Source organism: Magnolia sinica, chromosome 3 (genome assembly GCF_029962835.1).
Source record: "Magnolia sinica isolate HGM2019 chromosome 3, MsV1, whole genome shotgun sequence".
In the NCBI taxonomy this organism is placed as follows: Eukaryota; Viridiplantae; Streptophyta; class Magnoliopsida; order Magnoliales; family Magnoliaceae; genus Magnolia; species Magnolia sinica.
Genome location: NC_080575.1, coordinates 93,985,405 through 94,012,336, shown reverse-complemented (window position 1 = coordinate 94,012,336; position 26,932 = coordinate 93,985,405). Strand labels below are relative to the sequence as shown.

The 26,932-nt window shown below is 39.9% G+C and overlaps 2 protein-coding genes across 12 annotated transcripts; both read left to right on the top strand.

Moving 5' to 3' along the window:
• The first annotated feature begins 407 nt into the window (after positions 1-407).
• Positions 408-23,953, top strand: LOC131240274 (pentatricopeptide repeat-containing protein At5g61370, mitochondrial). Of its 11 annotated transcripts, XR_009168687.1 has the most exons (5): positions 408-629; positions 16,339-16,477; positions 17,888-19,439; positions 23,094-23,176; positions 23,257-23,619. XR_009168687.1 is itself a non-coding variant. In XM_058238400.1 (3 exons), exon 2 carries the CDS (start codon positions 17,997-17,999, stop codon positions 19,434-19,436), a length of 1,440 nt encoding a protein of 479 aa, XP_058094383.1. In that variant the 5' UTR covers positions 16,339-16,477; positions 17,888-17,996; the 3' UTR covers positions 19,437-19,439; positions 23,257-23,953. The 11 variants fall into 11 exon arrangements, 1 of the variants encoding a protein (XP_058094383.1); XR_009168689.1 differs by lacking the exon at positions 16,339-16,477; XR_009168695.1 differs by lacking the exons at positions 408-629; positions 17,888-19,439 and having other exon boundaries at positions 16,137-16,342; positions 16,444-16,477; positions 23,257-23,953.
• LOC131240273 (putative pentatricopeptide repeat-containing protein At3g49142) lies at positions 636-2,781 on the top strand. Its single transcript, XM_058238399.1, has one exon. The coding sequence runs from the start codon at positions 685-687 to the stop codon at positions 2,758-2,760; it is 2,076 nt and encodes a 691-aa protein (XP_058094382.1). The 5' UTR covers positions 636-684; the 3' UTR covers positions 2,761-2,781.
• Positions 23,954-26,932: the final 2,979 nt, after the last annotated feature.

Below are 26,932 nucleotides of genomic sequence, written 5' to 3'. Positions count from 1 at the left end.
AAGCAATCTGGCAAAATGGATGGACCGTGTGGATAAAACACACGACATGGTGGGCCTACAACACCTTGACACGAATAAGAAGCAGTGGTGATTAACGGCCACTAATAAAATTTCTTGTGGACCACAGAAGAGTTGGATCAAGCTTGATATAGGTTTGTGTGATCTTGTCAAATGGCAAATCAACGTAACGGTGGACCTTAAGAAGTTTTAAACGGTGGACCATCAATCACCTTAGATTTGGATCTGCTTCATTTTTTGGCACAAGCTCTAAAATGAGCTGGCATACCCAATGGGCGGCGTGGATATATCAAAACATCAGGTGGGCCCCACTGTCACGGCCTCCCCGAATCAGGACCAATCCCGATTCCAGTGCAGGAAAGAAAAGAAAAGAAAAGAAAACGCCAAAACCCCTACCGTCCTACTGAAAGAGAGAGAGCGAGAGAGCGAGGGAGGGTTGGAAGCTCTCTTTCTCCTCTTTATAACAGCTGTGAGCCAACCACTCAGTAATGGCTGATCAATTGTGGTCGTTGGTGCTGTAAATGGAGCTCTGGTGTTAATGGTGCTGTAGGATATGGATGAGCTTCTTCAATGGCTGGAGCTTCAATGGCTGTAAGGGAGGTTGCAGGCAGGTCCACCAAGCTCTAAGTGATGGAAAATTGGAAATATACAATTTCTTAGCCAGGAATGAGATTGGTTTTTGTTAGAGGGCTTCTTGCTGAAACAGATGCCCATTTTTCCATCATTTCCCGCCGTTCATCAACCGTCTCCAACTGCTTACAAACCTTAAATCCGTCCCTTCGAAAACCCAAATCATCTCAAGCAGAAACCATCCTCACCGTCGATTTCTTTGGTCGAATATTGGACGAATATCCTACTATCCAAACGCTGAAAAAACTCCATTCACAGATCCTCATTCGCGATCTCTATTCAAATCCATCTCTTGCAATCAAGCTCATGAGAGCTTATGCAGCTTGCGGAGATACAACATTCACTCGTCAGGTGTTCGATGAAATTCCTGAGAGAAATGTCGTATTCTTCAACGTTATGATCCGAAGCTACGTTAACAACCAACTCTATCAAGATGCTCTTTTCGTTTACACAAGCATGGTGGGTCATGGGGTAAAATCCGATCACTACACTTTCCCTTGCATTCTCAAAGCTTGTTCCGGTTCCGAGAATTTGCGTGTAGGCCTGCAAATTCATGGTGCTGTTATAAGAGTCGGGCTCGACTCGAATTTGTTCGTCGGAAATGGTCTTGTTGCAATGTATGGGAAATGCAATTGCTTATCCGATGCTCGCCAGGTATTCGCTGGAATGCCCCATAGAGATGTTGTTAGTTGGAATACGATGGTTGCGGGCTATGCTCAGAATGGCAGGTTCGATGAGGCGCTGGAGCTCTGCAAGGAAATGGAGTCGAATAGGCTTAAACCCGATGCGGGTACGATGGCGAGCATCTTGCCGGCAGTGACGGATACGGAATTTGTCAACGTCCTCTTCATGCGGAAGATGTTTGATGAAATGGCCTGCAAAGGTTTGGTTCCTTGGAATGCCATGATCGCAATTTATGTAAATAATTCAATGGTGGCTGAGGCGGTGCAACTCTTCTTGCAGATGGAAGCTGAACAGGTAGAGCCTGATGCAGTTACTCTGGCCAGCATTCTTCCTGCTTGTGGGGATCTATCAGCTCTTGCACTGGGAAAACGCATTCACGAATACATCATCAGAAAGAGGATTGGTTCGAATCTATTCTTGGAAAATGCATTGGTCGACATGTATGCTAAATGCGGATGTCTGGATGCTGCAAGAGAAGTTTTTGATTGTATGCGAGGGCGAGACGTTGTGTCTTGGACTGCAATGATATCAGCATATGGCACTCATGGACATGGTCAAGAGTCCATCACTCTCTTCTCAAAAATGCAGGAATCAGGCCTAATACCGGATCACATAGTATTCGTTTCAATCCTGTCAGCTTGTAGCCATGCAGGTCTACTTAAAGAAGGACGATATTTCTTTAAGCTCATGACTGACGAGTATCAGTTAGTTCCGCGGATAGAGCACTATGCTTGCATGGTTGATCTACTAGGACGGGCGGGACAGATGGGAGAGGCATACGATTTCATTAAACAAATGCCTATAGAACCAAATGAGAGAGTGTGGGGTGCTCTCTTAGGCGCTTCCCGGGTTTACTCCAATATGGCTATTGGGCTAGTAGCTGCAGATCACTTGTTTAAGCTGGTTCCCGAGCAGGCTGCTTATTACGTTTTGTTATCTAACATCTATGCAAAAGCTGGCAGATGGGATGACGTTACATCCGTGCGGAGCATCATGAAAAGCAGAGGGATCAAGAAATTGCCTGGGTGTAGCAATGTCGAGCTTGACAACCAAGTGCATACATTTCTTGTTGGCGATAGATCTCATCCACAGTCGAAGGAGATTTACGCAAAGTTGGATTTCTTGGTTGGGAAGATGAAGGAGGTTGGATATGTTGCCGAGACAGATTCAGCTCTTCACGATGTGGAAGAGGAAGATAAGGAAGGCCATCTTGTTGTCCACAGTGAGAAGCTCGCTATTGCTTTCGTGCTCATAAATACCAAGCACGGCACACCTATCAGAATAACAAAGAACCTCCGGGTGTGCGGGGATTGCCATCACGCTGCCAAGCTTATCTCCATGATCACTAAACGCAAAATCATCCTTAGGGATACGAATCGGTTTCATCATTTTGAGAATGGGGTGTGCTCATGTGGGGGCTATTGGTAACTGATGCTCTTTTTGGCACAACTCAGACGCGTTTGGGTGTTCTATGTGATTGAATTGCAATTATTAGTCTAATAAAATGGAACTGATCAAATTGTCATTTCCTCAGCATTCATATTATGGGTTGGGCTCTTAATGGCAATTATGCTTCTTTCAAGTTGGAGATGGAAGAAATGCAGCTGGAATTTGAGTCTTCAATCCTCATTATGAATGCTAGGGAGCACACTTATGGCTTGTTTGGTAGACATCAAAAAATGAGTTAATCCCATTTTACTTAACCATAATTATGTATTAGAGATCATGATCTATAATATTAGCTAATTGTAATTATGTATTGGAGATGATGATCTCTAATGCATAATCATGATTAAATAAGATGGGATAACCATTTTCGGAAGTCTACCAAAGGGGATGTGCAATTCAATTCTCATGTACATCCAAATGCTGAAACATCAACGTGGATTACTTCGTTGACGATCCATGGTCCATGAGATTCAAGCATGTAGATTTTAGTGAGAATAGAAGGCCCAAATGGTGCCATTCAGCTTCTCTAAATCTGACTTGTTTCATATCTGTAACCACCATCATCATCATCCAACCCTTATCCCAATTAATTTGGATCTGCTACAGGAATCCACATAACCTTGAAACTAGTTATCTTCCATTGTTTAGGTAGGTATAGAAGAGTGCTCGCTTTTGCAGAGCGAATTCATTGTAAAATCCAGTCTTGAAGACCATTAAATCTGCTAGCTTTTCTGTATATAAGAAAATTTTCCAGTTGAACATTTCTTTATTTGTTTCAATTCATTGCATCCCTCAAATCTTACTCTATCTTAGTTTGGTAACGGAAGCTTCAATAGCTGGTTGTTTGTTGAGTCCGTCCTTTTTCACCTAACAATTTGAACTCATTCATAGAGACAATTTGTGATACATCGTTCTTATCTTTACCATAAAACACACTAAAAGTGGTAGCTAGGAAGAAATGGGCCATTGTTGTTATTTTGTCACATGGTTCTCTACCTCAAATCATAGTTCAAAAACCCGAAAACTCAAATAGACTCAATATCCAATCGGGTTAGGTCGACTCAAAGACTTGATCAAGTTGTTACTCAACTCGACTTGATATATTAATAACTAAATATAACATAATTTGTCCAGCAGTTAATATTAAACTTGTTGGACATTAGTAGATAAAAATAAAAATAAAACTAATTTTTGCCATAACAGAACCACTTGACTGGCTGGTAACAAAACGCTAGTGGACCAGGCGATCAAGTTGTGACAAGTCAAGTTGACTCAACCGAGTTTCAAGTTGAATCATTCCATATTTGTTTTTTGAATCTCTTAACCCGCCACCCAATACTCGGCGACTCAGTTGCACTGACCCTCCTTTTCTCAACCCACCGGCATCCAATCTTCCCTCATCTTGTCCTTTTTGCTCATACAGTTGCAACTTGGTCGGGTCGAAACATGATCATGATCTGTTCTGAACTGGCCTAAAGCTTCAATTACAAGGGCTCTGTACTGTTCTCATCCTGCTTGTGTATTTTTGGGGTTCATCCATTTCTGCTGCAAATAGGGAAACTTTGAAACCGGCGCTTAGTGTGATGGATGGTAGTTGCATTGATCAGAAGAGAAACTTTGATACTCTGGAATAGTGTGACGGATGATATGCAGTTAGGTGGCATACAAATAATTCAAATTAAATGGTCCATCACAATTTAGCTGTGTCATGAAACAAAAGTTATGCTTATTCTATCATTTGATTCCTGGATTGGTGGACATTGTAGGGATGCAAATTGGGTTTAGCTCAACCCATACACATCTGGCCCAACCCGAACTTTAGGTGGGGCCGGGTTGGGTTGGGTTGGAAACCCTCAGCCTTACCATGGTTGGCTTGGGTTGAGGCTCGGGCAACCTGACCCAATAAGCATAGCATATGGTACATGTATATTTATCTTTTGATTGTCTATTTTCATTCCTTTAACCTGACCTGACGGGACCCGATAAGCATAGCACATGGGCTTAGTGGACCAGGGTGGGCCCGGATATTGGCACCCATATACATCTTTTGATGACGGTCTCTCTCTCTCTCTCTCTCTCTCTCTCAATCTCAATACCGATTTAAGAATTTGGGGATTTAGCAATTTGTGGATTCTTGATTCGATGTGGACCCTCATTTAGGGATTTGGGGATTTTAGGGCTTACAAATTTGAATGTGGAGCCCAAATCGGGGATTTTGAAGGTACATCTTTTTTGGGACGTTGTCAAATCCTCAAATTTGGGGATTAGAGGAAGAGGCTCGGGTTGTAAATGAAGGAATTCTTAAAGTCTTTTTTATCATCAAATCGGTATGCATATTGTGGGCTCCGTTGTGGATGAACTATGGAGCATAGTGCCAAAAACATATTGATTGGATGATCATCTCTGTCCAATTGGCGGCTGTCAAATGGATGGATACAGAGAAGAGTCCAAATACAATGGGTGAATCAGATTATTAGCATTGCTGATTCATTGTGATTTCTGGACCTTACATTGCATATTTTCATGCCTTTTTTTGTTGGATATTGTTTTTAGGAAACGATGCAACTGTTCTTTCTTATAAGTTGTTTTATGTTCGTATCTGTGCATAGACTTAAAGAATTGACTTATATCCTTTTGATTTAATCCTGAAGTGCTATGCAAACTAGCTAACATTCTTTTGGGGGAACGAGGATCTCTTGCTCTGGGCAGCTACTAAGCACATGTTTGCCTACATGGATGTAAGAGTAATACATGCTTTGAAAGTTTATGTTATATATATATATAGACACACACACACACACACACCTTAAATTCAAGGGTTATATATTACCATTTTAGGTGAAATTTAGGGTAATTTAGTTAATTCCCAGCAACTTCCACATAACTGTTCTGCCTAGTCAAGTCAATTTGTCTACTGTCAGATATGTACTAAATGTTATAGACCACATAGCCATTAGCATCTCACTTTCGACTGAGGGTGGGTTCTAATGAGGCAGAGAACCCTAGGAAGTTCGGTCAATTATTGAAGCCTCTTTTTCAAGCAAGTCTGGTAAGCAAAGGTGACTCAAGTAATTCCATTAAGTCGGCTGCTACTGTTGATGCTGTGTTCTGGACACTTGAAATTAGATCCATTTTAGCTAATAGGAGGATTGTATTTTCTAAAGTCCCAAGATGACAAAGGAGGTTGCTGCTTCCCTTGTTAAAGAACGAGTTATAAGATGGTCACCCAAAGTAGGCTCAGTGGTTCATCTCTTCTTACATGCTTCTTTCACCTTTTTTTTTTTTTCTTTTTTTTCTTTTTTATAGAATATTTGTTACCCTCCAAAGAGAAGTTTCTGCTCCGTAACTTGGATTTGGAGTGTTATTGTTAGATGCAAAGCACAGATTTACAACCTCAATTATATTCTTTCTACTTGACCCTTACAAAAACACAAGAGCTTCTTGTATTAAGTGTGTAATGAATATATCAATCCTTTTACTTTTAATCCTGTTTAGATGTTCGAATGGGTAAATGACTCTACTCGTTCCTTTGTTTGCTTAACTTGTTGGAGGGTTTACATGCTTGATTGCCTATTTAATGCACCGTAGCGGAAACTGTACAGCCTGAGCAAATTCATACTCCTTGTTTATTGCTGTCATCCATTTAGCCTATTTTGACACCAGAAGTTTTTTGATATGATAACGTTTAGTGTGATTAGGTGAACTGTGAACATTAGGAGTGAGCAAGGAGGTTGTTGTAAAAATTGGGATCTCTTCTCAATTAGTTGTAAGTAATATAATGAAGCAACTAGTTTGAAACCTGTGACGTCTTTAAATGTGAAAGGTTATCTTCTAAGATATGAAACCTGTTAAACGTCATATCTTCTCAATTTTATTTTTCTCTCTGTTGTGATTAGCTTTGGCTGTGGCATCTCCTTTTTCCAGATATGAAGACTTCCTTCGGGGTAAAAAGAAAAAAAGTTCAACTAAGCTCAAGTCCTTCGATGGATCTGAAGAACTGAGCATAGCCGAGAAACAAGAAGATGATAAAGGAACTCTTTCAACCCATGAGAAAGAGCTTCAAAAGATCCACTCTAAAATTGAGCAGATGGAGAAAGAGAACTTGGAAACTAAGGCCCAGACCATGCAGGGAGAGGTAATGATTGATTGTCAATATTCTTGTATCCATCAGCTAGCCTATCTACTGATTCTACCCTGTTGTATTTGTATTTGCATTTGGTTCACAATCCTTTGCATCAAATTCACATGATTGGTCATTGATTTGTTAAATCATTATTCTGCTGGGTTCCTGGTGATAGGTAACCACCAGTAAAAGGCTGAAGAACAGTGCACTCGAGGTTGATCTGGATTTTGAGCACAATGTACGACCACCTCCTGTGATCACAGAAGAGGTTACAGCATCCCTTGAAGAATTAATTACAAAAAGGATTATTGAGGTATCTTCATCTCTTACTTGCTATTATATGAAATACTTCACTCCCAATAGATATTCTTCCTTTCTTGATCCATGATGCATTCAAAAGCTGCTATATTTCTATTGGACCAATGGCCATCAACAAAAACAGGCATTTTGTTTAATTCATCCGCTTCCTGAATTGAGTTCACTTGTCATTTTGAGCTAGTTTGATGGAATTTCCCCACTCTGCTTAATGTTGGTGTCTGCACTTAGCAAGCAAAAGCACATCTGAAAAGGCAAGTCAGAGCCTTTAAATAATAATGGCATATGCACATCTTCACTCTTTCCAAACTGGGCCTATAACTTTGTTCCGTATATGTAATTTTATACAAAGTGATGGTGACATCAAAGCATTTAACTAGCAATGTGCATGAATATGATGCTGTGTGAATCAGTAAATAATATTAGGGAACCGCGTGATGCTCGAGTGCATGTGTACTAACATAGCAATAGGGGTCCTAGAGGGCCATTGTGGGCATTTGAGGAAACGTAAGGCCAAGGGGCCCAAGTCTAGGAAATAAAACCCTAGCTCCTTATCTCATAACTCACACCATTACTACCACCACCAAGGGAGTAAAGAGAGCAAGGAGAGAAAGAGAGAGTGAAGAAGAGTGTAGGTTGACCTTAGATCGAGGTGGGCCCCAAGGAAACCAAATCTTGCAACTTCCCACCTTTTCTCCAAGGAAACCCTCCATTACAACTGCAAGAATCGCTTTCGTTGATCTTAAAGGTAAATCCTTCATCCCTTTTTCTTGAAACCCTTGTGTTGAGTAGGGATTTGGCATAGTTTTCTAACATGCAAGTGCTTGCTTTAGGGATTCTGGCCGATCGACCCCAAAAATCCACGCTCCTAGGTCGTCTTCCAAGTTTTCAACGATCCATAGGTGCGGACTATTGTTCTTAGGTGGCCTAGCACCAATTTTAATATGAATGTAATGATTTTGCTTGTTGGATGATGTATTTGGGTAATCTAGAAAAACCTAGACAAGTCATTACACTTTAGATCCTCCCCCAAATCAATATGGAATGATGATGGAATGTTTGATGTTTCTCAACATGTTTGGATATGCAATTGATGATTGTTTGAACAAGCTTTGTACGTTTCTTGTATGATGATTCCTCATAACATGTTTGATGCATTAACCCTTATATATATTTTGGTATTAGGAGATATATGAAATGCTTGCCCTCGTCACTAACCCACACAATACATGCACCTTTATTTTATAATGTTGTTAGCATTTGCCTTGTGGGAAATTTGGAATTTGATTTGAGAAATATGAATGCATGATACTAATTATGTTAGTTGATAACCCTGATTGTTGAAATGTTATTGAATACCATCAACCCTAGGTTGGACAGGAAACTGAGGTGAGAGAAGGTGGTCCCGTTGGTAGGACTACCTTGAGGCTAAACCCGTGGAATTGGGCGGGTGCGTATGGGCGATAGTAGTTGGACTACATGGGTCGCTTGTACCCGATGTTGTCTGTCGCGTGCTCGCCTGGACCTGTGCGGTCTAGACTACTAACTGACCAACCTTGATTGTTAAACTTGTCTGCTCACGTATGTATGGAACCTGGGACACCCTTCAACCGCTGTAACCCACCGATAACCAAATTGAAACCGATCTACTAACTCGTGAGTCAGGTATGGTGGAATGAGATACTGTGTCCGAGTTGTCGGCTTACGCTGGGGTGACGAGCCTCCTCATAGTGATCGTGAGCGATCCCTTTTCTCAGCACTCCCCATGTGCTTGAAGTCGGGGATGGGGAACCTGACGGGATCAAGGATCACGGGGTCTTGACATCACATGTTGGGGGGCCTTGGCCTCGCAACCATTTTAGGGTATTGATACGTGGGGTGTACTAGTTTCCCTAACCTGCTGGATGAACGAAACTAACTAAATACTCGGTTAACATTATTCATGCATTGCATTAGTTAGGATTTGGCGACTCGGCAGTTGAGGTCGCAATGAGGGAGTGCTGGTCATGTGCGATCGTTAGACGGAGTCGCTCGAGGGAGTGTTGTGGCGAGGTCATGCATCATATCATTTATCATGCATATGCATTAATAAGATTAGCTAAGGATTTACGAATGTTTGTCTTTCATTAAGTTCATAATATAATTGCTGCTTGATGTAATTCAAGATTAATACCACCTACTGAGTTGATCATTCACTCCCACTCTGGGACGGTGTTTTAAAACACCAATCAGACTCTCCGGTAGACGCAGGTGATGCAGAGTATGAGGAGCTTGGCGGCGCGAGCCTTGAGGAGGAGGACGAGCTATCCTATTTCTAGCTGATGGACGGTTCCTTGTCAGCCCAGTAGATAGCATTTGGATCGCCGAGAAGTGGACTCAGCTCTATTCTTTGGGACATGACATTCTTTTTGGGATTTTGTTGGGCACCCATTTATATTCTTTTAGACCTGTATATATTGATCTCTTTCATTTCAGTAGACTAGTTGTGATCGTACTTCATGTTTCAAGTAATTCCATATTGCGCATTACCCTAATTAAACATAAATTAGTAAAAATTGGATAAAGGTGATACCCGGGAACTTGGGAGTCGAGCGTGTGCACGACCCCCGATTTCCAGGGCGTTACATACTATGTGGATGGAACTATGTTTTGCTGGGAACATTGAAATGGGTCTGAAACCCATCCCTCCTAGAAAAACAAGAAAACAATTGCTAAGTTTTTCTTCTTTCTTACTTTTCAAATGATTCTATACATGAGCTATTTCCCATCTTGTGCTTGACCAGAGTAGATAGCAAGAATCACAGAAAGGATCTCTTACAAGATTTCTCTAATGTACGCAGGTGGATCGCATTTATCTTAGCTCTCCAAATGTAATTGCAGTCCTTGACCACGAAAAGAAGCAGATGTTTGTTATAAGAAAAGAGGGGCTTCCGGATGTTGGTAAGATGTCCATTCTCTCCTAAATTTCCGTAATTCCACCATTCATTTCACATTAATAATTAATTGCCTTGTACATTTTGTGGGGAAGAATTCTATGCTTTTTCAACCTGAGCATAGGCACAATATACTTGGGCTTTTCAGTTTGTACAATTGAACCGTGGCTCAGTGATCTAGACCACTGGTCCATTGGGGCCTCTTCGCCGATGAAACCATGCTCTGAAAAACCACTAGGAGATACTAGCCATCTATCTTGGGCCGTTTTTTGAGTTGAATATGGATGTTTTACCATGTTTCTCTTCTAGACCATCTATTTGCAGGCCACAAATTGAAAGGTTAGGATTCTCCTATTGAGAAGATTGTCCATCTGCAGTGGTGCCCAACATGCCCATGCTCTGGACAACTGAACAGCAGGTCCTGTTCTATAAACCAAAAACCTGAGTACACCGTGCATATTTCTGGGTGGCAAAACTGTAATTCCTCTTTTCTCGATATATGCCTGCTACAATTCCGTAGCCTGTTTTGTGGAAAGAAGGAATTCCTTGGCATCCTCCCTTGTGTGGAATGGCAGAACAGAATTCATGTAGCTGACCCCAAAGCCCAAGATTCAGCTCTATTCAGGTAGACCACACAATTGGAAACAGTGTACAGGGCAACCCTCACCCTCCAAACTGTTTCCCTTCGTGTGACCCACCTAAATCACAGATGCATGGGCCCAATTTTTGGACCGATGCATAAATTTTAATGCGGAATCAAATGGTTGGAGTTGATTATCCAAAGCTTTCAAGTGCACATGGGATGCCCAATCCGAATTATCCATTCTTTCATACAATTAGGTACAGCTATGCCAATAGGATGATCCCAATTGTTCAATCAATCGCAGGGATAATGGGCAGTCAAGATTGAGCAAAGAAGCAAAATAGGTCCATCATCATCTTGAGCCATCTATTTGAGAGATCTTGCTTTTATATTTCTTATGATTCTAAAGTAGCACTTTGGTTTGATGATTCTAACAGCGTGATCTATGGTTTGTAAAAAATAGACAGAACAAATTGGAATCATTCACGGGGTTACAATCATCCAATCGGTGTGATTCTTGGTCATGGCTTGCTCCCTTGTGTGGAATGGCAGAACAGAATTCATTTAACTGACCCCAAAGCCACGTGTCACATTGGGGACAATTAGCAAAATCCACACACAACTAGTTGGCATGTGGGACCCACCATGGTGTTTGTATGGCATTTTGCCCATCCAACTATTAGGTGGGGCACACCATAGAACTGTGTGTGAACACACACACAACCCTTTTAAGTCCAACTGGTTGGACAACAAGTTACACTCCACCCAGCTGATAACTACTAACCAGTTAAGAGCATGTGAAATCTAGCCCCTCAAGTTATATGATGCCTTTTGAAACTTATTGCATATACAATGTCTTTTAAGCAGGAATTTCAATGGGAGCTGTTGCTGGAATCCCTGTTGCAGCGGTTGCCATTATACTGTTTCTAGTTTTGTCTATACATTGGTGCGTCTAGAAGAAAGAAACTGAAGAAGGCATCATTGCTTCGACCACCTTTCGAAGATAACTCTATTAACCATAGATAAGGTAAATCTCTTGGTTAGGCATTAATCTCTACATTTTCCTTTTAGGAATGCTCCTTCAAGGCTCCACCGAGGCCGTCGGCAATCTAAAAGTGATTTATGTTAGGAAAGATTGAATAGGTGGTTTGTCGCTCCCAAGGTATTCAACAATGGTAATGGCCAGCATAATAGGTAGCTGTTGAACCGTTTTATGGGCTGTAATGGTCGATTTTTATTTTTATTTTTTGCTATTTCATTACCTTACTTCATCAGTAGCTGATCTAATTTTGGCTATTTACTCTATATTTAGTTCAGTTTCTTATTTAAGGCCCATTGAGCATCCAAAGACATTAATATTTAGTGTAGCTTCATATTTAGCCCAATCTTTTGAATCTCGTGAATGTGATTCTTATTAAACAATCGTGTGATTTATTTTTTGAATGACTATCAGGTTTAAGATTCAAATATATATATGAAGATATTTTTTATCTAATATTTTAACGACGGACCAAATCCGTCGCTAATTTCGTAACAAGTTGAGAATCAACGACGGATTTGAGGTCCGTCTAATATTTTTAATAACTAATTCGGGTGGGTTTTTCGAATCTGCGACGGATTGTTTTATTTTTGCGACGGGTGACCTTTTCCGTCGCACATTAACGACGGATTTTATCCGTCACAAAAAAAAGGACTAGTAAACAGCACAGACCAAGCGACGAACAAAATCCGTCGTTTATTCGGTTTTACGACGGATTTGTTCCGTCGCAAATTCGCGATTTTGGCATACGTTATCCCATGTACAATTTCTCAACAACTTTCTCTACACACATGCCAAGGGGCTTGCACACGCATATGAGCTTAGGTACAATGTAGTACATCATACAAGAGTCCTCGGAGAATGATATTATATAAACATAATTTTCTCTCATTTTTCATCCAATGAAACAAATGTATTGCCTTCGAAAAAACAAAACAACAACACAAGCTTTCAAAAAATTTCATGTATTTTTTGAAATACCTATGACATCCTCTTTAGTACAATTCGATATCCATTTTCAAAAATCCCCATTAACTAGTAATTCTCCTTTGGTTCAATTCATGTCAATTTTGTGAAATGGGGTGTATCAGTTTTCCTAACTTACTGAATGAATGAAATTAACTAAGAACTTGACTAACATTATCATTGTATCGCACTAGCTAGGTTGACGACTCGGCAGTCGAGGTCGCTCTGAGAGAGTGTTGGTCATACGCGATCGTTAGATGGAGTCGCTCGAGGGAGTGTTGTGGCGAGAGCATGCATCATATCATCCATCATGCATACGCATTAATAAGATTTGTTAGGTGCTTATGAATGTATTGTCTTTCATTAAATTCCTAATTTAATTGATGCCTGTTGTAACTTAAGACTAATAGCACTCACTGAGTTGATCACTCACTCTCACTCTGGGATGATGTTTTAAAACACCAACCAAACTCTCCTGTAGATGCAGGTGGCACAGAGTACGAGGAGCCTAACGACGCGAGTCTTGATGAGGATGATGAGCTGTCTTACTTCCAGCTGATGGGCGGCTCTCCATCGGCTTGATAGACAGGATTTGGATCGCTGAGCAGTGAGCTCAGCTCTATTCTTTCTGTGGTTTTTGTTGGACAACGCCTTGTGCGATCCATTTATATTTTTGGACCTGTATATATGCTAGATCTCTTCATTTCAGTAGACTTATGTGGTTGTACTTTATGTTCCAGGAAATTTCAGGTTACGCGTTTAAATCTGATTAAACGCATATTAATAAAAATCGGTTATAAGTGATACTCTGGAACTCAGGAGTCGAGTATATGCACGACCCCGATTTCTAGGGCGTTACACTTTAAGTAGGGAATCATTTCAAGATGTTATGATTACATAAAAAAAATTTTGGCATGCAATATATAATTTTTTAAAGCTTATCTTAATAAAATTTTGAGCCAATTTTTCAATTGACCTGATCATCAAATGAAATATAAAAGTGGATCAACGAATTGAAAATACTTATAATTTAGAAGAATAACTCAATATAAACATTACAAGGAAATATATTATAACCAACTATATATATAAGAATAAAAAAAGAAAAACTTCATGAAACCAGACAAACGATCAAATATGAAATGAAAATGGATTGTAGCTCCAATTAACATATCTCAGCATTTAGCAAAATATATATTAATGCAAAAATCATGGCTTGTAATAGTTAACCATAATTAAATGTAACCTATAGTATATAATAATAATGCAAAAAATATAATAGGTCGGCAACATTAAGGATTCTTGTGTGTAGGGTCCTTAATGAGTTTGGACTGCACACGAGATAGTTAAATAAAAAAAATATGACCCTTTTATAATGGCAATAGTTAAATAAAATAAAAATTAAAGAATATAAGTAGCTATGGTCTACTTGATGGATGATGAAGTCCACCTTGATGCTTGTTTTGTCAGCTCCCCGTGTGCGGATGTGGTTTAGCTAGTGATCCCAACACTAGCCACCTAACCGGTGTCAAAGTGCTATGGACCCACTAATGTATTTGTTTTATCCCTGCCATCAATCCCTTTTACCAGCTCATTTTAGGGCTTGGGCTTAGAATTGAGGCAGATAAAAATCTAACTTCAACCACACTACAAGGAACGGTGGGGATTAAACACTCACCGTTGAAAATGGACGCGGATTAGCTACTGGCTGGTTGAGTTACTTGAGTAGAATCTGGCTACTGAAGCGACGTCATCAGGTTTTTTGGGCCAATCATGATGTATGTATTGTACCCACACCGCCCATCCATTTTGAGAGACCATTTTAGAAAATGTTCAAAAGATTGAGGTAGATCCAAAGCTCAAGTGGACCCCACCACAGAAAATAGTGGGGATTGAACGCCTACCATTAAGGGGCCAAAAAAGTTTTCGATCAAGCCTATATTTGTGTTTTCCCTTCATCCATATCTGTGTCGACTCATAGATAGGTTTGACATCAAATAAACATCTCGGTGGGCTTAAGAGTGAATTAACGGTGGGCGTCACTATCTCCACTGTTTTCTATGAAGGGTTCACTTGAGCTTTTAATTCTTCATTTTTTGGCGCATGCCATAAAATCATCTCTCCAAATGAATGGATGGTAAAGATATAACATAACACACACATCATGGTGGGCCTACAAAACCTAGTGACATCACTTCAGTAGTGGGATTCGCTACCGAACCCGTCCATTGAAAATGTTTCGGAGGCGGCAGGTTGAGTAGCTATACTCCTACTGAAGTGACGTCACCTAGTAATGTGGGTCCACCATGATGTATTTTTTGTATCCAAACTGTCCATCCATTTGGAGAGATCATGTCAGGACATCAGCCAAGGAATGAGTCAGATCAAAATCTCTAGCAGACCACACCATAGAAAACAGCGTAGAGAATGACACCCACCATTAAAAACTTCAAGGGCTATAAAATTTTTCTAACAAGCTGATAGTGTTTTCACTTCTTTAATGTCTTTGTTAACTTATGAACAGGTTAGATCTCAAATAAACATCACGGTGGACCTTAAGAAGGTTTCAATGGTATTCGTCACTCTCTCCACTGTTTTCTATGGTGGGGTCCAATCCAGCTTTCGATCTTCTCATTCTTTGGCTTATACCCTAAAAGGATCTCTCAAAATGAATGGACGGTGTGGATAAAATACATGCACCATGGTGGGGCCTACATAAAGCGGTGACGTCAGTTCAGTAATCACTCTTTCTATTCTAATCCGCGTCCTTTGGAGGCCGTGTTAGTTTTAGATTAAGCTGATATTTATGTTTCCTTTCATCAAGGCCTATTTGACCTTATCAATGGGTTGGATGCTTAAAAAACCATTACAGTGGGCCTTAGGAAAGTTTACTTACACTTAACATTATTTTCTTAAGTTGTAGTCCACCTTAGATTAAAGATCTGCCTCATTTTTATGCATGGATCATGTCCTAAAGCGATCTGGCAAAATGGATGGACCGCGTGGATAAAACACACAACATGGTGGGCCTACAACACCTTGACACGAATAAGAAACAGTGGTGATTAATGGCCACTATTTATTTTATTTTTATTTTTTTTGAACCACAGAAGAGTTGGATCAATCTAGATATAGGTTTGTGTGATCTTATCAAATGGCAAATAAACATGAAGGTGGGCTGAAAGAAGTTTTTAACGGTGGACGTTCAATCATCACTGTTTCATGTGGTGTGGCCCACCAGAGACTTGGATCTGCTTGATTTTTTGGCACAAGCTCTAAAATGAGCTGGCATATCCAATGGGCGGCGTGGATATATCAAAACATCAAGTGGGCCACACTGGCACGGCCTCCCCCATTCCCGATTCCAATGCAAGGAGGAAAAGATGAAAAGAAGAAAAAAAACCCCAAAACCCCTACCGTCCGACTCAGAGAGAGAGGGCTGGAATCTCTCTTTCTCCTCTTTATAACAGCTGTGAGCCAGCCACTCAGTAATGGCTGATCAATTGTGCTTGTTGGTGCTGTAAATGGAGCTCTGGTGTTAATGGTGCTGTAGGATCTGGATGAGCTTCTTCAATGGATGTAAGGAGGTTGCAGGCAGGTTGGTGCGTTTCCCTTTCTTCCCCTCTTTGAAAAAATAGACCGTTGGGCCTGTAAGTCACTTACAGGATAGTGACTTCTCACCCCCTGTCCCTGCTCCCTGCAGTTGCCTGGAAGATTTTCCTATAAGTGACTTACAGGTGAATTTTCTCCCCCAAACATCACCTGTAAGTCACTTACATCACCTAGTCTTGCGTATTGTCTCTATTTTGGAAATTTGAAGAACCCATCTTCCCTAGCTGTATGTTGTTTGGAGATTAGAAGAATCCATCTTCCACGCAGTCGGTAATTTGGCAATGTGAAGAACCCTATATTCCTCATTATCTCTTTAGTGGAGAAATAGAGAATATGTCTTGCACTATTTCTATGGAAAGTTGGGGTGAAAAAACTATCTTGCTCTTTTTATTGCTTGAGGTTTGGAATCCAGAAGAAATTTTTTATTTTAAAAAAAAAATCTCATCATATTTAATTTGAAAATTTGGAGAATTTCATCATGCAACTTGGCTGCATTTTCTAATTTTGCAGATTCCAATCTTTACATTGCCATCACAGCATTACAATACGCTACTCTCACCTTTTATTTCTCAGTAGTCTACTGTTAAGGGTTTCCTGATTTTTAAAAATTTCTTGTTTTAACCAACATCGGATTCCATTTTCTTCGTTTGTTTGCATTCACTGTGCAATTTATCCATCTTGAATGCTGAATTACATTGGAGGAGTTATATGATACTCAGTCTGAATACAACACTTGATACAAAGGTCCTCATAAATTGTACACATGGCATAGATTAAGTCAAATTAACCGACGAGATTATTCTGCCCACTGTCATCAAGTCACAATCTCAATATCAGATTGATTGAACAATCCTAACCTCTGATATAGGACGTTCGATATTTTCATTTTTAACCTTCCAATAAACGTCCAACAATCCAATAGTCAGATAATTAAATAAGCTTAATTTTCATGGTATATCTACACTGGGTACCATAATTTGGACGGTTTAATTTTACTACTTGTATGCACCATGTTCAATTTCTAAGTAATTTCCGAGTGCCTGCATATCATCCATCACACTTTGCTAGAGTATCAAAGTTTTTCTCGTAAGGGGTCATTTGGGAGCGTGAATTGGTGGTAATTGGTGTGTTTGGGGAGGAGTGTATTTGATGTATATTGGAATCCAATTCACATCAAATACACCAAAAGGCGGTTCTTTGAAATCACAACAAAACCATGTGATTGCATTACACATGGATCCTAATAACCATCGATTGCCACCGATTTCCAAGTCATAGTCATCTCTCTCACTCTCTCTCTTCCAAATACAGGCTGCCAAACACAATTTAGTGATTCCAATTACCAGATTGCCGGATTCTAGTGGGTTCCAATTATAGGCTGCCAAACACAACTAGTAATTTCAATTCATATGGATTCCATCGTAATTGTCAATGCATATCAAATCCGAGCTACCAAATGACTGCTAAGGTTAATCTATTGAAATGTTGGTTTCCAATTATAGTAACAGTTGTATTTCTTTTTCCTCATTGCATAGACCATGAAGACGAAGAATGAAAGAAAAATGCATAGACCAAGATGATAAAAGAAAAAAATGAAGAAAGAGAAAAGAAAGAGAGGAGAAAAAAAATAGCAGAGGCAACAAGATGCTGAAGTTGAAATTCAACAGATTCCTACCATTACTGACCCCTCATAGGATGCAATTCCAATGTCTCCTCTCTCACAAGTACTCAACAACTACTCCCACGTCTTCACAGGACCTGCAAAAGCTATGTGAAATTGTTTCAGGAGGCGTTGGGAATCTCGACGACCTGGAAGCATCTCTTGAACATTCAAATCTGAACATCACCCCAGAGATTGTTACTCTTGTCATAGATTACTGCAAAGCCCAAGCACCCAACCGAAGGCTCCTTAGGTTCTTCTCTTGGTCTCGGAAAATACCCAACTGTGATAAACTAGGAGACGGGACATTCAATCAAGTAATCCAGATATTCGCTGAAAAGAAAGACCTCATGGCCATGGATATTTTGATCTCAGATCTCCAAAAAGAGCATCGAAGTATGGATTCCAAAACATTCAGTTGTGTTGTAGAGAGCCTTGTGAAATCAGGCAGAGAAGATGAAGCTTTGCGCCTTTTCAAGAACTTGGATAAGTTCAATTGCTCGAAAGATAGAATTAGCTTGTCTGTGATTGTTCATGCCCTTTGCTCTAAAGGGCATGCTAGAATGGCCGAAGGTGTTGTTTGGCGCCATAAGAATAAAATCCCTATAGAGCCTTGCATTTACGATAGCCTCCTTCATGGATGGTGTATTCACGGTAATGTCAAGGAAGTTCGTAGAATTGTTGATGAGATGAAATTATTGGGAATTTGTCCGGGCCTGCTTTCATATAATGCTTTCCTCAGGTGCATTTGTGATAGAAATGTTAAATTCAATCCCTCAGCGCTTGTTCCGGAAGCTACCAATTTGATGATGGAGATGAGGACTTCTGGCGTTCATCCAACTGCAATTAGCTTCAACATCTTGCTCTCTTGTTTGAGTAGGACGAGGAGAGTAAAGGAAGCTTACCAAATTCTCCAATGGATGAAAGAAAGAGGTTGTTCTCCCGATTGGGTTAGCTATTATATTGTTGTGAGGCTTTTTTATTTGACGGGAAGGTTTGGAAGAGGGAATAGGCTCGTCGATCAGATGATTGGAGAGGGGTTGATTCCTAAGGCGAGGTTTTACCATGATTTGATTGGCGTTCTTTGTGGAGTGGAGGAAGTGAGGTGTGCTCTTGAGATGTTCGAGAGAATGAAGAAGAGCTGTGTGGGTGATTATGGGCCGGTATATGATATGCTGATACCTAAGCTTTGTAGGGGTGGAGAGTTTGATAAGGGCAGGCATCTTTGGGATGAGGCAGTTGAGAAGGGCATCACTCTTCAGTGCTCAAGTGATATTCTAGATCCAGCAAAGACAGAGGTATTTAAACCAAAAGGGAGAGCGGAAAAGGGGAGCCTTGAGGATTCCAGGAGGGTGGTGAAAATGCAGAAGAAATGCATTACGAATGTGAAAAGGATGAGTAAGAAGAAAGCTTCTTCAGCGTAATTGGTAATCCATTTCTCTTTTCTTTCGCATTGTATTGTTCTCTCATATTTGTTCTTCCTCTTGCATACAACTACATCAAATTAATGGACCCCACTTTAGATGAGTAAACCAAAATGTGTAAACTGAACTAATGTCCTAATTGAACTCGTTGATATGTGATAGACTATTAGGTAGTGCTTGATTGTAATCAACCTTTGTTATGGTCTATTATATTGCACATGTGGGAGTTTTGTGCTCTCATTGCTAGTCCTAAGCCTGGATAAAGGAGGGTTGCATTAGGTTGGCAGCCAGTTTCAAACGTATACCATAACTTCCAACATGAATCGGATGGCCCTTGATAGTGTGGAATGGTGGTAGCTGCTCTCAATTAATTGGGATAAGGCTTAGATGATGATGATGATGAACTAATATTCTAATTGGCAGATGGGTGGACAGCTAATGGACAGTTAAAATGGAAAGTCACAGGTCAAAATTCAACAAAGAGTGTCTACTTGTCATAGGTTAAAATGGTCCAATCAGTCTTGATTTGGAGCTATGACCAAGCTAAAGTGGGTCCCATGATTTGGACAATGTAATTTGAGTTATATGTATGCGGCACCCCCATGTAAAATGTTTAGCATATGCAGATGAACCATTGCACTCTTTGGATTATCAAATGACTGTTCTTGATGTAACTATCATTGACTTGATTTTTTAAGCACTTTGCAGATGTGTATGAGATAGAACCAATAATCAGGCAGTCTATACCAATCTGAAAATCCTAACCACTGTATTGGACAACTCTATTGGAGGACTTTTGATGGACTATGCTACTGTGTTGTGTGGTTCAGTTATAGAATTTACTAAATTGGGAATTAAAAATTTAGTTTGATTAAGAGAATTAAGTCCCTTCTTGATTTTTAGTTACAGTAGAGTTTCTTCTAATTGCACAAACAATGGAGACATTCAGGGTTGTTCTCTTTCCTTTATTTTTGACTTTTATCTTTAAAAGAAGTACAAACGGTAAGAAAAGAAAGAAAAAAGAAAGAAGAAGAAAAAACAATAATCTACAAGGTGAACCACCTAAGCTGGACACAAGTCTGTAAATCTGTCAAATTTTCATGTGGCTGCACATATGGAGAAGTACATGGTTTCTTAGCAGAACTCTCACTTTTCAGTGCCTTTTGCATGACTTTGTTTGTTTGTTTGTTTTTTTTTTTTTTTTTTGTGTGTGCGTGTGTGTGGGTGTGTGTGAGAGCATGTGGGGGTGGTGTGCATGTGTAACTGGGTGTGTGGGGAATGGCAGTAGGTGGAGACATTTCTTTGGCCCCCTTCAAAAGAAATGCAGGCAGGGTAGAGCTTGGCAGACAGTTCAGAATTGGGTAAGGTCCTGTCCTGTCCTGTCCTTAAAATTCGAATTAGAAAAGGGGTGGGTCCCTTTATGCATGCACCTTTGTACAAGTTCTGCATACAATATCTGGCCAGGATGATTGGAAAAGATCAAACTAATTTGAACCACTCACATCACAGCAGTAGTAATGTAGTAAAGGCAATGACTTTCACATCTCTCCCTTGGGATGATTTTAGGCATGGCGTATTCCCTTTGGCTATATAATCATGTGGTTTCTGGAAATTTCAAACCCATGATTTCCTCCATAAATTCTCTGATCTAGGTGTGTACACACACACACACACACACAATCGTCTCCAAGCCTTTTAAACGGCACCTGGGGTGACCTATTATCGATTTGAACCATTCATTCATTCATACAACTAGGAGCAAGCAATGGTACAAGACAACGCTTGTCGGGTGATCCCAAGGCTTTACAACCTTCCATTGTTTATGAGCCATAAATCACATGGTTAGAATCATCAAATCAAACTGTTACTTTTGAATAATAAGAAATGCAAAGTGGGGTCTATCTACTAGATGTTTCAAGATGATAATTAGACCTCTTTTTTTTTTTTTTTCTCTGGTCAATCTTGAGACTGTCCATTTTCATCCTATTGATTGGAAGCTTAGGGTCGCCCGATTGGCGTGATTTTTGCACCATGGCCTGCTCTTAGTTGTATGAATGAATGTATAGTTTGGATCGACAATAGGTGTGCCATTTAAAAGGTTTGAGGATGTTGCTAATGTTCCCATGAAGGTGGGGACATGAATAAACGATTTGGATTGACAATAGGTCACCCTGTGCGCTGTTTAAAAGGTTTGATGACGTTGCAAATGTACCCATGAAGGTGGGAACATTGGCTACCCCCCAAACTCACACACACCCACCCGCCCCATCTTGGGGCAGATTGGTATGATTATTTGGGCGTCACCCATCTAAGGTATAGGCTGCCTGATTATTGGTTCTATCTCATACACATTTGCAACGTGCTTAAAAAATCAAGTAGCATGGCCCATCAAAGTCCAGCTAATTGGGGTCCTTATTCTAGCTCTGTAGTTGTCTTTATCCTCCTATTTTTGGTACATAAGTTTTTTTTTAATTTTAATTTTAATTTCTAAATTATTTATTTATTATTATTATTTTTTTTATATGTATGTATGTTTATTGTGGTTTGAAATTTTTTAAAACCTATTGGCCCTTTTACCTATTTTCCTTCTACATTTAATTTTCAAACTTTTTATCAATCTTTAGATGATTTTCTTAGGTGGGTTTTTATTTTTATTTTTTCTTTTGTTGACTATTTCTTTTTATTAATTTGAGTATAGACCGTTATTATAAACTTCTTACTTTTTGTTACAACTAATGTTAATCTTTCATCGAATGTAAAACAATTTCTAAATTCAATGATAAATGTACTGATAATTTCATTATAGTTGTTATTTCTTAAATGTAGTGGTGTGTGTGTATATATATTTTCAATTGTGTTTCCCTCAACTTCTGCATTTTACTTTTGTGCAATGTGCATGCTGTTCACTAGCAATGGAAAAATCTGTAGGTATCTACGTGTTTTAATATTAATCGCATTGACATCTCTCTTTTCCTCTCTTGTAAATCTCTTTTATTATATATATATATCTAGGGAAAAGGTACTATGCGCTCAACCTCACAAGACCGTCCCATGAGGTCGAGTTGTGTGGGCCCCACCGTGATGCGTTTCGAACATCTACCCCATCAGTCAGATGCACCATTCCATTGTGGGCCTAGGTCTCAAAAATCAAGTCAATCCGTGACTTGTGTGGGCCACACCACATACAGAAGTGGGGAGGGGCCGTGCACCATTAAAACATTCATAATCATTTTTTGGGCCCACCGAGATGTGGTTTGCAAATCGAGCCCATCCATTATGTGTGTCCCACTTGGATGAGGGTTCAGACCAAGTTTCAGCAGCATTCAAAACTCAGGTGGGCCCCACCAAGTGCTTTTATATGTTTTTGGCATGTCTTCACATGATTTTAGATGGTATGGCCCACCTGAGTTCTGTATACGGCTGATTTTTGGGATATCCCATAATTTAGAGGGGACCCATCAAATGCACGGTGTTGATGGTCGACACGCATCACGGTGGGGCCCACACAGCTCGACCTCACGGGAGCTTATCGTGAGGTTGAGCACATAGTACCTTTTCCCATATATATATATATATATATTAAAGAGGATGCTAATTATGGGCTCCTAGTTTCTAACCACCAAATACGATTGAGCTGCATATCCTAATATGGAACAGGTGTTCGTGATCTTAGATACTCACCAGATGGTCCCTCTCAGTCCATGTCTCATATCCTAATAATCCGGCTGCATATTCATCAGGTCAGTGATGCCTGCATTTTGAATTTTGTACTGTTAGCTAGCAGCTTTCTAATCATGCATTTTCCTCGTACACTTTTCAGCCACCTGAAGACTGGACAGGCCAGATTTTGGGCCAAGGAACATTTACAATGGGGACTGCCATGTGAATCAACCAAACCATCTTGTGCACGTACCATGCTGGCAAATGTGTCGCACGTGTGCTGCACGTGAAGATTGACATTACTCCAGATTAAATGAACTCAGGCCATGTACAAATTCCTGTGCAAAGGTTTTTTTTTTTTTTTTTTCCAAGTTACTGATCATATTCAAAATCCTCTGCTTTTTCGCTTGTACATGCATTTGCATCACAGTGTAAGCAGTCTAATTCTGTAACTCCATCACGGCCTACCAAGCTGATCATAACTCGAAGATTCTGATTTTGAAAATTTTCTGGTAGATTTGCACGTCAATGTAAAAGTAGAAAATGTGGCAATCAGGTGAAGAAAACGCAGTCTGTAAGTCTATCCAAAACGATTAGGCAGGTTTCTGAAAGACTGAAATGAAGCAATCTTGAGATATAATTTGGATGGTGAAAAGGGTTGCTGTGCTGAACTGTCATTTGGTAAAAATTGCTACCTCGGAAGCTAAAGCATCTCAGGATAGATCTGGTCTTGTCCACTACCAGCCTGATCGATGGCTGGAAAACTGGTCTGGGAATTGAGGTCGTGCATTGAATCGATTTCATATGGATGCTAAATGCTGGTAATTCACATCTAATTGTCATTAACATTTAGCAGTTGATTCATTTCTAGTAACCTTTTACTGCATAAAACATCACTTGTTTCTACTGTATGGTGTTTACAGTGAGGAATAAATGTACAATGCTTGACCTTATAAATGGCATGTTGAGTCCAGCCAGCAGCCATGTGTTGATCACCCATCTCTCAAGTTGAGTCACTGAGTTTGAATTCACAAGATAAAATGGGAAATTTGAAAATTTATTATTCAATAATGCTCTGACTTGCCGATTATACTAATAAAGAAAAAGCAAAATTGAGTCATAATTTGACTAAATTAGAATTTATCCGAAATAGTAAATTTTACTAAAAATAAAAAGTCCTAATTTAATCATGACGTATGGTTCCTATTATGATTAGAAGCAATTCGTAGGAAGTCGGCATGTGCTAAAACCAGAAAACGAAGGAGATATATTCAAGGTAAAACTTATTGAAAATAATAAGTTTTGCTTAAAATTGTGATTTTGAATTGGAAGGAAGTGTTTTCTTGCGAAACTGATGGATGCAACCTGCTACGAGTGTCGGTTGACCTCAAATGGCCTGTTATAGTAAAGATTGATAGGTCGTGCATCCCGTAACAATACCCGGATCAAAAGTTATGGCTGATTTACGTTTCAGATTTTGAATGACAATTTTTACCTATCCGGAATGATTTTCTTGGAACCCGCGCCATGATTTTCTTGGTACCGGACACACCTGAGGCCCAATTATGTCATGCCCTACGTATGCTATACATCACTTTGTCATCATTTACTGTGTCTAAACATTTACTATGGTTATAATAATCTAAACCATGTCTTCCATGAAATAAAATGTCCACCTTGAATAGGTAATTCAAATCATGGCATGCATGATAGTTTAAGAACTCGAAAGCTCAACTTGACTCGATATCTAGCTGGGCCAGGTTGACTCCATGGCTCAATATTTAACAATTCAGCCAGGAATTTAATTGCACTAATAGTACACGCTAAAAATGTATTAATATTTTTTTTAAAAAAATGCAATTTAAAAATATGAAATTGGTGCATGGTCAGCCGGTAATTGTTGCTCGCGAGCTTGTCGGTTCATTAAGGCTCATTAGATTTGAGTATGGGTGCCCTAGCACACAACGGCTTTTAAATAATCACTACTAATTGGTATTTTTATTTATGTATCAATGATACAGTGGATTTGGGTGCTCTGGCCAAATCAAATCCGATTTGGGCTATTACCTTCTCTATTACTATTGTCTCATATGGAGGAATATCCATTAGCCTTAGCTGGCTTTTTAGCAGATTCTATTTGTTCTTTGCCAATTGCTAGTATGAATCGCATCAACTACCCTTTCTTATTGACTCAAGAAAGCGACTCTAGGGAAATTTGGCTCTTGTGAGAGCAGTTTTCTGGTAGTCACTATCTGCAAGCATTTGATATCTAAGCCACTCATCATGTGGGCCCACCTTCTAGACTTCCTAAATCCAAAATAAGGTTGTCTACCGATCTGGTGGGCCACTTATGCATACTGAATGGAGTGTTGGTCAGTCTCATCCTTCTCTTTTGAACTAGTGGTAATTGGTGAGCAGGGCAGTCTGGGCCATCCATTTACATAATGGGACAAGCTCCCAAGAAGAACCATAGGATGTAGGGCCCATATTTTTCGCACCGTATGTACAAATTTTAATTTCCAATAAGTGGGTCTTTTGTGTCCCATCATAACCTTCCAATTTCAAATGACTGTTAAGATTAAGGAGTGCTAAATAACCATGATCCACATTCAACTGGTCTTAGATCTTCCAATATGAGGGACCGTTGGATATGGTCCTTCCATATTGGGACCCGACAGCATGGTGGTCTAGATTACTAGAAAACGGTTCCAATTACTTATGTGAAAAACTGCGTGTTTAAAAAGTATGCATAAGAAAATCAATTTTCCTGGGCTAGGATGTCACATGGTTATCATGGTAGACCCTACCACCCCAGGCAAGGTTATAGAATGGTAGGCGCATGTGAAATACAACTCATTTACATGCCATACATTTGCCATCATAGCAAGTTTATCTGAGATCCAATCCATCCATTAGAAAGACGCCCTTATATTGATTCCCTAGCTCAAGAATTAAGTTGATCCACAAATTAGGGCTTGAGGTTGAAAGGTGTTTGGATAGCTAGGATTTGAGATTGCCATGTGGAAAAATCTCATGTGTTAGTTTGGATGTCATAAAGTGTAATTTTAGCTAAGTGGGCAGCTGGCCAAAGTACGGCTAGTGCAACATGGTCGTCCTTCACTTTTGCTCCAGCTTCGGAGGGATTTCCTCTTGTACACGTTGATGGCTTTGGTCCTTCGAAGTTGCCTTGCTATCTCTCTTTTCCTCCAATTTGAACTTTGGAATGGGCTTGTGCCAAGGTGAGTTGACTAGTTAGCTATGTGGGCTAACTGGGTGAGTTGACTCAGTGGGTAGACTCAAGAGTTGACTATATAGGTTAGGTTTATCCTAAAGTCAGGATTCACGACCAGTTTTAGGTCTTGTTCGGGTTATTGTGATTGGATTAACTGGGTTTTAGGGTTTCTGGGTTTGGATCAGTTCGGATTGGGGTTTTTGTTCAATCAAGCTTATCGGCTTGAAGTGGGGTGTTTACACAAATGGATGGATTTGATATCTGACACACTTGCCATTATGTCATGTGTGAAGATGTACACCTCTACGCTCAAGTCCAATTAACAAAGCTTCCAACAAGAGGGCCCACCTTTTTACAAGTTTGTAGAGTCGGAAGTGACCCTAAGAAATAGGGGGTTAGGAGTAGTGGAAAAAACTATAAAATTTTAAAAATTATTATTTTAAAATTAATTAATTAAGTGGTTAACGAAATGCATTTAACTAGGGCTGTCAATAGGCCGGACCTGGGGTAGGTCTCGGCCCAGATTTTGAACTGTTTTGGGATAGGCCTATTCAAATTTCTGATTTTTAAGGCCTGAGCCCGGCCCATTCACACCCCTTCACTT

What these genes read in the sequence shown, in the direction of transcription:
- LOC131240273 (XM_058238399.1), top strand. Translation starts at nt 685, where the DNA reads ATGAGATTGGTTTTTGTTAGAGGGCTTCTTGCTGAAACAGATGCCCAT.
- LOC131240274 (XM_058238400.1), top strand. Translation starts at nt 17,997, where the DNA reads ATGCTGAAGTTGAAATTCAACAGATTCCTACCATTACTGACCCCTCAT.